Here is a 14,878-nt window from a genome sequence, read left to right as displayed (position 1 = left end):
TTTGTGAAGGCAAATTCAACCCCTGGGTAGCAATAGGTTAGAGGGGCCATGGCTTCTCTAAAGCCACGGGGGGAAAGAAAGTGGCCAATAGTGTGGGGAACAAGAAAACAAAACCAAAAAAAAATAAAACAATTCTGTGAAAATTCAAACATTCAGATAAACTTGGCTTAAAAAAAAAAAAAAAATCTCCTCCTGCTTACATTGCTTCTCTACAACACAGCATGACCTTAAAGCTGAGAAACTGGACTGTGCTTTTGGCAAATAGCTTCTGGAGAGGCCGTCAAGCCCCACCAGGTCCCCAGGGGATGAGGCAGGAAGGATTCCCAACTGGCTTCCCATTCCTAGCCAGGTTACTAGGAACTGTCACCCCCTCCTCCTTCCCCTGCCCATGCAGGGCAGCCCAGAGCTGAGTAACAGAAGGTTAATACCAAATTTTAAAGCTGAGAGCTTTTTAAGTGTATGTAGCTCATGAGCCTCAGTTACTTGGAATGTTTACAATGGTTGCTACAAAAAAAAAAAAAAAAAAGGTAGTTACGAAATGTATACATCTCAAACATGCTCCCCCACCATTATTGCATTGTTTATTTCCCTTAATAATGCTGCTTCAAGCTATGCCCAACCTGATGACCTCTAACCCTGAGAGAAAGTGGAAGATTAATGTTTGGTCAAGTTGGCAAGTGAAGGTAAACCGTGGTCCCCAAGGGTTAGAGGGCAGCAGCGGCTGGGCTGGCCCTCTCTGGCGTTGCGTGACAGAGGCAGTGGCAGGGCTCCATTACATTTCGTTCAGGTCTAGCAGGGTCTGGTCCAGCATTCTTTGTGTGCAGAGATGCTCCTCTTTGGTGGATTTCAGTTTATCTGGGGGGAAGCAAGAGTCAACAGTTACAAACCAGCTCAAAACAACCCAAAAGCCTTTGCCGAGAAAGCTTGCGCTAGCCCATTCCCAGCACGCTGCCATAGCTAGGTTCTCCGTTTGTGGGTGCCTGGCTATTTGCAGCTAGAAGCTCCGCAGTTACCTGGCTCCTCTGTAGCCCTTCTCTCGCGTTGGCGGTGCTCCCAAGTGGCAAGGTCACGCTGTACCTTAAAGCTAGTGCTCTAGGTAGTAGTTTGCATGCAGGTGGCCTTGGACTGCAGCTAGCTTTGCCCAGGGCTTCCACACAGCAGCAAAGTGGCCCCGCAAGCCACCCAAAAGCAACTCAGAGATAAAATTACACAGAGAAGGCACCTCCCAGGATTACAGCTGGCTGTGCCCCCACTTCCCCTAGCACAGGATAGAGATGCCAAGCTGGTCACCAAGACCATACTACCTAGCAGCAGGTAGCAGACAACCATGCCTCAAGGACAAGTGGGAGAGAGGCTTTTCTCCGTGAACAGCAGGCAGTGAGCAAGTAGGAACAAGGGTGTTGCAGCTCTGCCCAGGACTACAGGGAGCTTGCACAGTCAGTTCTCACATGTTCTTTAAGCCAGGAGGAGAGCTCAGACCAGCAACTAGCACTCTAGGTAGGCTTTACTCCAAAGGGCAGCCCACCCTTATCTCTGAAGAAATCCGCACGCTGGGACACTGGATAGGCAAACTGTGGAAAGATGTCCTTTAGGCACAGGCAGTTCCTTCAGATAGCTCCCCACCACCTCCCTCCTGAGGTCAGTGCTGAGGATCTGACCAGCAACTGGCTCATGGTCCAGACAAGAGGCACTAAGCACAGAGCAAAAAGCAGCCTTCCTAGGGCACTAGCAGCAGCAGCAGCATTTAAAGACTCCCTGGGGGCACTCAGGAGACAGCTTTCCACCATGTATTTTGTGACTGGCTTTCCAGATGTCCATTACATTTCTCATCTCATTTGGGGCATCTGCATCTGTGGTGGGGTCAGGCCCCAAGAACAGCCTCCTCCCTCAAACCTTCCTAGGTTAGAGCTCAACTGTATGAAAATACTACAGGCTTGCAGGGCCTTACAGACCACAAGGTCAGCAGTTTATTGTTAGAAGCCATCATTCCATGCAGCAGGAAATGCTACAGTCATTCAGCTAACAGTAAAGTCATAGCACCGGGCAGGTTATCTAGCAGACATCGGCCGAGCTCCTCCCCACCCCTCTGTGCTGGTGGGCACCATTGGGGCTCCCTGCAGGAGCCGGACAGGCCCCCCTGGACCAGCAAACGTGACTGTTCAGAAAACAGCCACGTCCTAGGGTTACTCCATCCAGAATAGAGGTTACCTTTTTATAAAAAGCTTTTAAATAAAGAACATTAGAGGATCAACTTCAACTGCCCCATTAAATAGCAGCAACTGCACAGAATTTGCAAGTCTGCCAGTCTTAAAAGTGATCAGATTTCTCTGTGGTCCACAGCACTGGTGGTCGCAATAAGCTTGTTTAATGGCATTAGTGGGCCCCCTTCTCAGTCACACAGATCATGCAGCGTTAACTTCAGCTCGTTAGAGAGCAGACGATTTTTCTCAAGCTGGCTGTACAGGCGCTCTGCAGCAGCGACAGGGGATTAGGGGGGAAAAAAGAGAGAGGAAGAGAGAGAGAGAAAGGGAAGGTTAGTAGAGTACCAAGATGAGCACATAAATAACCTGTCTCCATAATGTATGCCTCTGAGGTTCAAGTCCAGGCTATTACACACATGAAGACAGGCAGAACAAAAAGTTTGTCTTAATCTAAATCACTTTTCTGCTCAGGAAGATCACAGTAGAAGCCAAGTGCAGGCAGAAATGTAAGTGCTTCCAAGGCTTTATGAAGGCAGAGGAAGAAGAAATGAACACTAGAGAAGGAACTTGTAGACTGGGCTGAACTGGACCCAGTTAAGGAGAAAATAAGGACGTGCTTTAGGCTTGTGCAGTGTTTTGTAGAAGGAGGTAGTCCAGGTTTGGCTGGGCCAGAACTACCTTCCAGAAAGCACAATACCACACAGCAGTGGGACTGAACAGGTAGTAGCAGCGGTGCAGGGACCCACAGGGCTCTAAGGACAACATGAGAACGACACCATCTCCTACCCAAAAAGGTAGGAGACAACTAACTGGGAAGGAAGCTGGGGCATGGGAGACAACCATTCCATGCTGGCCTATGCCTGCCATGCACATAGGCTACCACTGCTAGGCACTTGCAAGACCTCACCTTTGTGCTGGCTCTAAGCAGGTACACTGGGCACCCTAACGTCACCCCAGGTGACCAGGGCCAGTTCTAGATCTCTAGGACAGCACAGGGTGGCAATGGGCTGTGATGGATAGAGCTTGAGGGATGGGTGACTAAGCTGGTGCAGCAGCTGCTGGCCTTCAACCAAGTGCCCCGCATTGGTGGACACAGACATGACGACTCACCCACCTGAGCAGACTGACTTGAGTAATTGGCATGACCCTTTCCAGACCTCAGGAATAGCTTCTTTATGGTGTGTCCTTCTCCCTTCCCCACCCAACCTGCAGGGCAGCCTGAGGTCATGTTTACACCTTGGGGGAGCTCTAAGACCTGTGCCTCCTGGTCATTTTATCTGTGTTTGCAGCACTCCTGAGTCAACAGCCTGGCTCCTGTTAACCAGCCCATACAAGCCGAGCAATCCAGTCAGACCAGAAGCCTTTCAAAGCCTCCCAAGGCAACAGTGGCCTCACCCACACATCCATCCACCACCTAGTATGGATTCTATCCAAGCTAGAATCAAGAGGCCCTGCCAGAGCCCAGCCTTTGATAGCATCACTTGCAACACTGCTGTGCAAGAAGAGCACAGCCACCTGCTCCATGCTGCATGCAAGGTACTAATAAACCCTTGATTGACAAGACCTCCCAACAAGGAGGGAGGCTGTTTCACAAGAGCAGCAAATGTAAGAGTCACATCCCTCCCAGGAAGGGCTGGCAACTGAATTTCTGTTCCCCTTTGTAACAAGCCCTGCTGCCTCCTCACACAGGACCTAGCCCCCTTATTAAGCTGCAGGTTTAGCTATAGATTCTTGCTCTTTGCGGATTCTTGCTCTTTGGTTACATGGCACAGAGCTACTTCTTATATCCCAGGAAAACGAGACCACCATCAGCAGAGCTTCCCAAATCATTACCCTTGGAACCTCCAGCAAGATAGCTCCCTGCTCAGACCTGCAGGAGTGTCTAGCAGAGAGGAGACAACCTGATACAGGAGTCGGAAAAGGCTGAGGTCGTTCAGTGTGCTCGGTCTGTGCTTATTGTTAGCGCCGTTTGTGCGGGAGAACGAAATGCAAACAAACCTGAGGCTCAGGAACCCACTGGGGCTGTCCCATTTCACCAAAACTCGGCTCATGAAGGGCTCTTCGGGCCCTATGGCAGACAAACCAATCCAGGAAGGAAAAAAAAGTATTTGACAAGCCACCACAAGGCAGCACGTACACTTATGTCAGGCTGTTCAGTGCTTGTGGTACCAAAACAATCAGTAACAGATTCGAATCCGCAGTGAAACGTGTCAAGTGCTTGCAGGCTGCCACCAGCTGCAGTGCTCAGTGCAACGCTCCATGCCACACTCCCCCAAAGCGGCCTGCCCAGGGAGCACGAAGGGGCCCTCGCTTAGACCCCCTGGCACCAGAAGCAAGAGCCTTGCAGAGGCTACTGCCATATCTAGCGCTCTGCCAGTCCTCTCCAACTAGGATCCGCAGGAATTTGCTTGATATTTATTAGCTTTCGCACCCCGCCAGTGACCTGGTGAGTTACAGGTGTGGTAACTTCTCCCTGAAGGCAGCATGAGGCAACTGATGCCCGTGAATGCATCGGTCAAATGGGAGGAGTGACTTTAGCCCGACTCAAGTAGGCCCAGCTTGAAGACTTTCCGCTACACAAGTGTCCTAGTTGATCCTACAAAGCATGCTGTGCACCGAGCCACTGTCTGCAGAGCTGCAATTCACACGTGAGCCAAGATGACACCCAAAGGATAAAAAAATGAGTGCATTAATCAAGTCTATGTATTCCATCCACACCAATAAAGATTACACTGGTTTGAAGGCAACATTGAAACAGTTACTCTAAAGCAGCAAGTGGTCACTAGAAATCCATTTCTCAGCAGCACCAGCCGCTCCATTCAATTTATACAAGAGTTGTTTTTCTTAGAAAAAGGTGACATCATGCTCAAGCAAGAGGCAAGAGAAACACAAAAGGAGCTTTATGGCTCCACACAAGATATGCAGATGAGAACACGACATCCTCCCAGCTACACCCAGACATCGAAAGGGCAGCCCCTCAGAGCACAGCAGTGTCTGGCACATCGGGTCAAACAGAGAGCACTTTGTTTAGAAGCAAGTGCAGTGCAACTGGGGGGCCGCTACTGCTGTCAAGTTTCAGCGTCTTTACAGCACTCGTTCCCAGGGATGCCCTGCACACAGTAACTGGAAAAAGGTACTGGAAGTCAGAGTGAGATGACGAGAGCACGAATGCAGGGTGCAGATGCAGAACAAGCCATCAAGCAGAGAGGCAAATCCAAAGTGGAGTTTGGAATCACAAGATTTATCTGTGTGAAACAGAAGGAGACACTAATTTTATGAGAGGCTTCAGTGTTTGTGCACGGCAAACTGTTCAGGGAGCTTTCAGATGCTAGTGTTAAGGCTCTTCCTCTAACACACAAGTACCTGGCCTTTCCTTGGTTAGTAGGAAGGACTGTGCAGAGCAGCTGTTAGCAAAATCCACAGCAAATCTGAACAAAAAAGCTAAGTAGCCAAGTTGCAGAAACACACGAGTTCAGCTACTTCCACAGATCACTTCATGATCCACTCCATCTCAGGCCGGTTAGGATGATTCCTGAGGAATCCACTTGAGCACTATCCACAGCCTCTTCCAAAAGGAATCCTGAGACCATGGCCCACTGCTCTAGCAGGCAGAGAAGCAGCATTACCTTAGGAAGCCTTTTCCAGTGGGACTGGGAATTGCATTCCTTAGCAGAGCTCAGCGAGTTCAGGTCAGAACTCTTAGGCCGGCACAGCGCTCAGAATTACACATGCAGATCACATTAGTTGGAATGCAGCATGCTGCACGGAAGCCTCCACGGTCCTAGAGGCAGAGATCTGTAGAAGTAACCTAGACACAGCACCATTGATTCACTGGGTATGGAAATCACAGCAAACCAAGCAAGCTCTGGCGGCCTAGCCTGCTGAAGCAAGAGGCAAACACCACCCAGCTCATATTTACATGGAAGTCATGTCATTCAGGGCGTGGTCCAGTTCCTCACTAATTGCTTTGTACTTCAGTTTCTGGGCATAGAGCTCATCTAGAAGAGGTTCAGGAGGAGAACAAAAGGGAGACAATGAGGGAAGGCAGACTTCTTCCAACACCCTGAGGCAGGAAAAGCAGTATGGGATTCATGAACAGAAGAAAATGAAGTCAGATGTGGAGACTTTACAACTCTCTTCATTCCTGAGCAATGAGTGAAAGGGCTCTGACAGCTGGAGGACAGGCTGACCGGCAAGTGTCTTCCAGATTACGAGGCAGCTCTAAGGTGAGCAAAGCCAAGCACTCAAACCACAGTAGCTTGTAAGAACAAGCTGCTCTGCTAGGTCAGCAGCAACCACTGACAGATGGAGCACCGGGGAAGGGCAACTCCACTTCTTAGGAAGATGATCCGATTGCTAAACCAAAAGCAGGCACAGATCAATTAAGTGCTTTGTTCTCACCTTCCGTTTCAGTACAAAACCTGTTTGGGAGAAGGCAGTTAAGTAACAGTCCAGGGCACCAGAGGGAATTCCCATTATGTGCCCACAGCAGCAGGCAGGATAAGGCGAGCAGACAAGCCACACCCGAGTTCCTCACAAGATGATGGAGCACATCACTTGCACCCAGGGGAGGAGGCAGGCTTGAAACTCAAGGCTGTCCCATCAGGGCTGTGCAGAGCTGGCAGACTTTGCCCAACACTGACTGCCTAGGCTACGGCACAGCTGTTTATGTTGGTAACTGACTCAGTGCCCAGAGAACTTTGTCAATTGTCATAAACTAGGTCACTTCAACAACAAAACTGTAGACTGGAGCCAACTCTCCCTATCAAGGGAAGCAAGCATGGACTTGGAGTTTCACAGATCCCAATAAGGGCTTGCACTGGATCATGAGCTGGCTTGGATCACTGCTTGGCTGCGGTTCTGGAACAGCTCAACTGACACCATTGCTATTTCTAGATAAAACTCCTGAGCAACTCCAGCTGGAACAATGCAGCTTTGAGTTTCCAAGACCTGGCACATGCTGTGGTCAAGGCAGGGGGCCACTAAGATTTCTGGCTTGCCAGCACCAGCACTTCATCCACAGCTGTCTACAGCAGACTCTGCCATAGCCCCAGATTTAAACAGGTAACTAGAACCTTCTCTTCTCATCCTTTGCAGAGAAGTAGGATTCTGTGAATTCAGGCATCAGGAGCGTTTAAGTACCATGAAGTCAGAAACGGAAGGAGAGCAGCCCATCCATGGCAAGAGACATCACACTGCTGGGATAGAGCTCCAGGTGATTCAGGCTTGAATCAGGACTGCTCCTGGGCTACTTTAGTCTTCCCAGGGCCAGCTCATGACTAACTCCTGTCTGCAGCAGGCAGCCACACGCATGCACTTCTGCACAAAGGCTGTTGAAGCCAGTTCCAGTCGAGTTCAGTTGGCTTTTCCTACCCCACTCGTTAACAGGAGTACAGTAATCCATTGACATCCCTGAGGACATCACAGCTGGGATTTGCCATTGTGCTTTCTGTTACCATGAGGCAGAGGCAACAAGATGTTCGGGGCAAGAACATTACTTCCTGGCTGTGCTGCAGCCAGCCTCATTTTAAGAGCAAATAAATCGGGCACAGTTCTTAAGCCCAGAGGCTCCAACCTCACCTTGCAGGCTCAGTTTGACTGTGCTCCAAGAGCAGTGCCTCCATTTTCCAGCTATCTGGTAGACAGCCTTCCTCAGCTCCCCACTCCTCACATGTTCTTTGGCTTCCCCATCCCCAGAATGTACCTTCCAAATCATCAATGGTCTTCTCCAGCTTGGCTACAGACCGTTCAGCAAACTCGGCACGAGTCTCCGCCTGCCAGACAGGAGCGAGCCAGTCAGTGCAACAACTTTCACAAGCAAAAAAGGAGTAGAAAGTCTGACACAGTCTCTTACCTCTTTGAGTTTATCAGTCAGGATCTTGATCTCTTCTTCATATTTATCCTCTTTTTGGGAGTACTGTGGAAAAGGAGAGAGTCAGCAAAGAGCAGCCCCAGATACCTCCCACTCCAGAGATCTTGCAGCCAAAGGGGAGCCAAGCTCCTTGCTGCCTATACGTGCCCCCAGGAACTTCCAAGAGATAGTTACTCATACCCCTGTCCTGAGGCAAAAGAACTGGGTCAGGCAGCAAGTCCCAGACCATACACACAACAAAGCTGGGCACAGATAATATAGTTCACATCTGAGCAGCATAAACACCTCGGGCCGCTCGCCTCTGCCTCAAGGCAGGGAAGGGCAGTCATCATTCCCATGCTCCCAGCTTCTGGAAGTCAACATTATCTCTGCACAAAGATCCGTTAGTTCTCCTGGAGCCACAGAGCTGAGGGAACAAGCACCGCTCTCCGCACTTGGATCATCTCCATCCCAGGGGGTGCTCCGCAGCCACACACTCCTCTAGCAAAACTGAAAGGTTTCTGACCCTTTAGAAAACAGCCCTACCTTCTCAGCCTGAGCCTCAAGAGACTTGAGATTGTTGGTGACATTCTTCAGCTCCTCCTCCAGCTCGGAACACTTACTGTGGATTTTTGTAAAGAAAAGGGTGGGGAAAAAAAAGAAGAAGAATGGGAAGGAAAGACAGAAGAGATGAGAAGTGAATCCACGTGCAGGGAAGACCAGGGAGTTTTTTTTAGGAGACAATGGTTGGACTAGACGAGACCTTGCTTCAACGGCACTTCTGCAGGAAGCAAGCTCCCTCCCAGCCTCCGAGTTCACACCACATAACTGGCACGGGCACAGGGCACTGAACTGAGCAGCTGAGATATGGACACAGATTTGTGCCAGAGTCTTGAAGTAGAAGTTGCAAGTTTAGTTTGCTGGGGGCGGGGGGCCAGGGGGTAGTTCTGACTGATAGCTGAGCAGCTGCCATCCATTTGGACAATTATTGATGGTCAGAGAGGACAGAGCATTCCAGGAGAGACAGAGAGAGAGAGAGAAGTGCAGTTAGGCAGAGGAAGGAGTGTAAGACGTCAACCACAAGAGCTTTGGTTTAATGGTTCGAGAAGGGAAAGGTTAGTACCTTTTCTTCGGCAACAGACAGACACTTCAAGTTCTGGTCCATCACTCTGATCTGCTCCTGCAGCTCCCGGCAACGACTGTTAGTGACGGTCACATGATGGGACAAGCCAGGTGGGGACAAGGGGCAAAAAGGACCACAAGTAACAAAGCAGAGCAAAACAAAGGAGGAAATAAAAAAAAAAAAAAACCCAAAAACATCACAGTCATGACATGCACGTCTGGGCAGGAAGCACAGCACTATTACTGCAGCCACGCTTTGTTAGACAAGGCCCAGAAGAGCTGAGAAAGGCCCTAAGTCCCTAAGGGTCCATTACGGCATCCAGACAAGCGAAAGGAGCCCTGACACCACAGCTGGTGTCCCCGCTCCGAGCAGAGCAAGCTCGGCTCGCTGCTCAGCGAGGCGCTGCAGAAGCCTCTGGGGACTGCTGCACACGAGGAGGGCAGCCTTGGAGAGGCCTTTGGGCAGCGCACACGCTGCTGCCTCCCTGCTCGGAGGCCCTGGCCGTTTTACAGCAGCAAGTCCTGTGCCCGGGTGCCCCACGGCAGCGTGCAAGGAGCTGGTGAGCGCACTAAGCTGTGCTGGTGAACACCGTGGGCGGGAGGATCCTTCGGGACCCTCAGGCTTCCGAAGTCGCTCCGTGCAAAGAGGTGGAGCATCTCGATGACAAGGCAAGCACCAAGGCTCCGCATCCTCAGGGGACTTAATCCTCCTCAGAGCAGATTGCTTCCAAGTTTCACCCCAAAATCTAAACCCACCCCGTCCTGAGGCCTTGCATAACAAAGCTAGAAGTGCTCTGTTAGTGTCATGCAAAGGCAGCCGTGCAAGTCGTACACAGATATACTCACGACTCCGCAAGCTCGGCCCTCTCTTCAGTACGCTCCAGATCTCCTTCTATGATCACCAGTTTCCGAGCAACCTGAGCAAGAGAGCCAGAGTTAACAGGAAGGAATTCTCATCCTCACAGGCTGCGCCAGGCAGCAAAGGAAACGCTTGCCGGAGTGGCCAGAGTCTCTTGGCAAGAGGCAGCGCTAGCGCAGCTCTGCTGGCCTGCGAGCCAGGCTTCCCCCACGGAAAACGAGGGAAGTACCAGCTACAGGAAGAGGAGCTGCCTCTCCTGGCAGACAGGAGCATCCCGCGGAGCACCGAGGGCCTCACCTCTTCATACTTCCTGTCGGCCTCTTCGGCGATGTGCTTGGCTTCCTTCAGCTGGATCTCCTGCAGTTCCATCTTCTCCTCATCCTTCAGGGCTCTGTTTTCTATGACTTTCATGCCTCTGCCCGAGAGAAAAGGCTGTGAGGGGAGGTGCTCGAGGCAGCGGGAGCGCAGCCGGTTCGGAGCGTCGGCAAGGCTCCCATGGGAGCAGCGCTGCCTCCCCACACGCTGGGGACAGCGCAGTGGGACAGACCCTGCTGCACGCGGAACACACGCTCGGAATGAACCCCTTCCTGGAGCATTTCTTCCAGCGGCTCCTCAGCCCAGGGAGCTGCTGGAAGGACAAGCGAGGCTCTCCGGGGGCTCTACACAGCTGAGCTGAGCACTTCCCAGGCGGAGCGGCAGCCGGAGCCAAGTCGGTCATTACGGCACGGCCAGCCGGGGCAGGCTGCTCGCGGAGGAAGCACATCCAGCAACTGGAAACGCTCTGCTGGGACCACTCCCCTCCGGATCACCCCGCCAGGTTAGCAGGGACCTCTGCCAGGCTGGAGGCTCCCGGTAGGAGCAGCAGGAAGAGCCTCCCCTCTCCCAGCAGCTGTTTTGGCCAAGGGAAGAGCATCCCGGAGCCCGCTGGCCTCCCTCCTCTCACAGGGGCACGAGGGCAGCCCCAGCACTGGGCTCTCAGGGCGCTCTGCGAGGGCCCAACATCTTTTCGGAGGCTCCGTGTAAGCGGCCGCCGACTCCCCCATCCCGCCTCCACGCGGCCTTCACTGCCCGGCCTCCCGAGGGGGCCGCCGGCACGCAGAGCCGCGCTCACCTCTCGCTCTCGTCGGCCGCCTTCTCCGCCTCCTCCAGCTTCTGCAGGGCGGTGGCCAGGCGCTCCTGCGCCCGATCCAGCTCCTCCTCCACCAGCTGGATGCGGCGGTTCAGAGAGGCCACCTCTGCCTCGGCCTGCGGGGAGCAGAGGCGGCGGCTCGGCACGGGGGCAGCGCCGGAATCCCGGCACGGGGCCGGTGCCGCTTCCCGGCGCTCCGCACGCGGCACGCGCGACCCCGGCAATCAGCGCCCCGCTTATCGGCCGCCCCAGAGCGGCGCGCGGGCGGCTCCGCCGCACTCTCGGCTGCACAGATTAACGGCGCGGGGCCCGGCGGGCCGGGGCACCACCGGGGCGCCACCGGGGCACCACCGGGGGCGGCCGGCTCCCTCCCTCCCCCGCAGCAATCCCCGGGGAGCGGGAGCCCGGCCCGGCCTGCGGGGGCCGCTCCCCGGCGCCGGGCGCTCGGGGCTCCGCGCAGCCACGGGAACGGCCGAGGCCTCCGCGGCGGCGCTCGGAGCCCCGGGGGGGCGGCGGGCGCGCGGCGGCGGGCGGGCAAGATGGCGGCGGCGCTACCTGCTCGCGGCTGCGGCGCTCGGCCTCCACGTCGCGCTGCAGGCGGTCCGCGCGCTCCTCCGCCTCGTCCGCCTGCTGCTGCAGCACCTGGATCTTGCGCTTCACCGCCTCGATCGTGGTGGCCCCCGCCATGGCGCCCGCTCCGCCGCCGCGCCCGCCGCCCGGCCCCGCCCGCAAATACCGGAACCCGCCGCCGCTGCCGCCGCCCGCCCCGCCGGACGGAGGTGACGTCACTTCCGCCGCACGGCACGCCCCCCCCCTCCTCCGCGCCTCTCTCTCGGCGCGGCCTGCGGAGGCGCCCGGGTGGGCCCCGCCCGCTCTGCGTCGCCATGGCAACGGGGGCGCCGCCCCGCGGGGACCGGCTCTGTGTCCTATGGGGACCGGGGCGGCCCCACCGGGACCCGGCTCTGCCCCACGGGACCGGGGCGGCCCCACCGGGACCCGGCTCTGCCCCATGGGGACCGGGGCGGCCCCACCGGGACCCGGCTCTGCCCCACTGGACCTGGCTCTGCCCTGTGGCACCGGGGTACCCCCATGGAGACCCGGTTCTGCCCCACGGGATCCGGCGCTGCCCCATGGGGGCCTGGACGTGGCACTGTCCCCTTGGAAGGACATAGTCGTGCCCCGTGGAGGTCCCGGCACTGCCCACGGGGCCCAGGATGGCTCCAGTGGGGACACGGCGCCGTCCCCAGGGAAGCGCAACCTGCCCCGCGTGGGAGCAGGGCTGCCCCACGGGCACTGAGACCCGGCGCTGCCCCACGGGGGACAGTACACAGCTCTGCCCCGTGGGACACGTGGCGCTGTCCCACGGGGGACACGGCACTGCCCGGTGAGGGACACGGCACCGCTCTGTGGGGCACGGGGACCCGGCACTGCCCCACGGGGGACACGGCACTGTCCCATGGGGGACCTGGCACCACCCTATGGGGGACATGGTACCTCCCTATAGGGGGCAGGACGCAGCACTGCCCCATGTGGGACAAGGAGGTGGCACTGCCCCACAGGGGTCTGGGCATTGCCCCACGGGGGACGAGAGTGACCCGAGAGGACCCGGGACACAGAGCTGCCCCCTGGGACATGGACCTGCCCCGTGGGGAACGTGGAGCTGCCCCACGAGGGGCACAGAGCTGCCCCACAGAGGACCCACTGCTGGCCCATGGGGACACGGCGCTGCCCCATCGGGGACAAGGATGTGGCACTGCCCCACCAGGGACAGGGCATTGCCCCACGGGGGACAAGAATGCCCCCAGGACCCGGGACACGGAGCTGCCCCACGGGGACACGGCGCTCTCCCACCATGGGGACACAGTGCTGTCCCGTGGGGGACACGGAGCTGCCCCATGGGGACACGGAGCTGCCCCACAGGGAACAGTGTGCTCCCCCACTGGAAGGGCGCCCCACCATGGCGCCATGGGCCACGGAGATCAAGACGGCCCGGCGCAGGAGCTGGACCCGGCCCGGCTCTGCCCCATGTGCCCTCCCGTCCTGTCCCGTCCTATTGCCCCCTGCCCCATCCCGTCCAGCCCCATCCCGTCCTGTCCTGTCCCGTCCTGCCCCATCCTGTCCCATCCTGCCTGTCCTGTTCTATCCTGTCCTGTCCTGTCCTGTCCTGTTCTATCCTGTCCTGTCCTGTCCTGTCCTGTCCTATCAGCCTCGTCTCGTCCTGCCCCATCCCATCCCAACCCGTCCTGTCCTGTTCCATCCCATCCTGCCCCATCCTGTTGCCCCCCGCCCCATCCCATCCTGCCCTGTCCGTCCTATCCTGTCCTGTCCTGTCCTGTCACAGTCCTATCCTGCCCTGTCCGTCCTATCCTGTCCTGTCCTGTCCTGTCCTATCCAGTCCCATCCCGTCCAGTCCCGCCCCGTCCTACTCCATCCCATCCCACCCGTCCCGTCCCACCCCATCCCAGGCCCCGCAGACCCTTATATGGGCAGGCAGGGCAGCGGGGCAGCGTTCCCGGCCACGGCGGCGCGCGGCATTCCCGGCATTCCCGGCGTTCCCGGCCGCCCTGCGCGGAGGCGCGAGGCGGCCGGGCCGGGCGCCACGTGCGCCGCCCCGCTCCCCCTACGTACATCGGCCGCCTTCTTCTCCGCCAGCTCCAGCTTCTCCTGCGCGTCCTTGAGCGCCTCCGAGTACTTGTCCAGCTCGTCCTCCGTCCCCTTGAGCTTCTTCTGCATGGCGGCCAGCTCGTCCTCGAGCTGCGGCCGAGCCGTGAGCGCCGGGGCCGCTGGCGCCCGCCGCGCCGTGCCCGCCGCCCGCCCCGCTCCCACCTGCTTGCTCCGCTCCTCCGCCTGCTTCTGCTCGGCCTCCGCCTGCTCCGCGCGGTCCAGCGCGTTCTCCTTGTCCAGCTTCAGCATCTGCATCTTCTTCTTGATGGCCTCCATGGCGGCGGTGGGCGCGGGGCTGCCGCGGGGCCGCCCGCGGGCGCCCTTATATCCGCGCGGCGCCGGGGGGGCCGCTTGCCTTTCTTGGGCCGAGCCGCGAGCCCAAAATGTCCCGGCTCGGCACCTATTGTCCTGGCGCCTTATTTGGGCCCCGCCGGACAGCTGGGGGGTTATAAAAAGCAGCAGGCGGGCGGCACGCGGGGGGTCCCGCATTGTCCTGGCGCCCCCCGCCCCCCTCTGCTCTTTGCCAGCAGCCGGACGCCTGGGCCCTTCCCCAGCGCCCTGTGGGGCTCGGCTCGGCCCCCGGACCCCCCGCACGGCGCCGCGGGGGCGGCCAGGGGCTATTTTAGGAGCAGGGGCTTTAGCGGCGGCCCCGGCTCCGCGCGCCGAGGCCTCGTCCGCCCTCGCGCCTCGAGCCGCCGCATCCGCCGCTCCCGGAGCCGCGCCGGGCGCTGCGCAGCCCCGGCGCTGTACCAATATGTTTGATATTCAGTTGGGTGCGCAGTAAAACAACCTAATATCAAACATATCAGACAGCGGCGGGCGGAGAAGGAGCCGGGGCCGGCGAGCGGCGCCGGGTCCCGCGCGGCCGCTCTTCCCCGTCCCGGCTCGGGAGGCTCCGCGGCGGCTCTGCCGCGGCGCCGCGGGAGATGCCCCTTATAACGGCGCATGGCCGGGGGGGGCTGCGGCCGGGGGCCCCCCACACGTGGCCCCGTTCCCATTAATTAGCCCCAACGAGCGGTGCCCGCGCCCTTGGCGCCGCGCGCGGCCGCTCG

At 57.4% G+C, this 14,878-nt stretch overlaps 1 protein-coding gene across 14 annotated transcripts; it reads right to left on the bottom strand.

The window, feature by feature from the left end:
- Positions 1-24: 24 nt before the first annotated feature.
- On the bottom strand, positions 25-14,107 carry TPM3 (tropomyosin 3). Of its 14 annotated transcripts, XM_026043195.1 has the most exons (10): positions 13,989-14,107; positions 13,791-13,916; positions 11,145-11,278; positions 10,331-10,448; positions 10,021-10,091; positions 8,599-8,674; positions 8,056-8,118; positions 7,906-7,975; positions 6,121-6,199; positions 54-855 (listed from the first exon to the last, which is right to left on the bottom strand). In XM_026043195.1, exons 1-10 carry the CDS (start codon positions 14,100-14,102, stop codon positions 852-854), a joined length of 855 nt encoding a protein of 284 aa, XP_025898980.1. In that variant the 5' UTR covers positions 14,103-14,107; the 3' UTR covers positions 54-851. The 14 variants fall into 14 exon arrangements, with proteins under 14 accessions (XP_025898983.1, XP_025898979.1, XP_025898989.1 ...); XM_026043198.1 differs by lacking the exons at positions 6,121-6,199; positions 8,599-8,674 and adding an exon at positions 9,176-9,251 and having other exon boundaries at positions 25-855; positions 13,989-14,102; XM_026043194.1 differs by lacking the exon at positions 6,121-6,199 and having other exon boundaries at positions 25-855; positions 13,989-14,102.
- Positions 14,108-14,878: the final 771 nt, after the last annotated feature.

This window comes from Nothoprocta perdicaria, unplaced genomic scaffold (genome assembly GCF_003342845.1).
Source record: "Nothoprocta perdicaria isolate Ctin4 unplaced genomic scaffold, notPer1 scaffold_323, whole genome shotgun sequence".
Lineage (NCBI taxonomy): Eukaryota > Metazoa > Chordata > Aves > Tinamiformes > Tinamidae > Nothoprocta > Nothoprocta perdicaria.
Note: the sequence above shows the minus strand (reverse complement) of the source record. Positions and strands in the feature narration are given on the sequence as shown.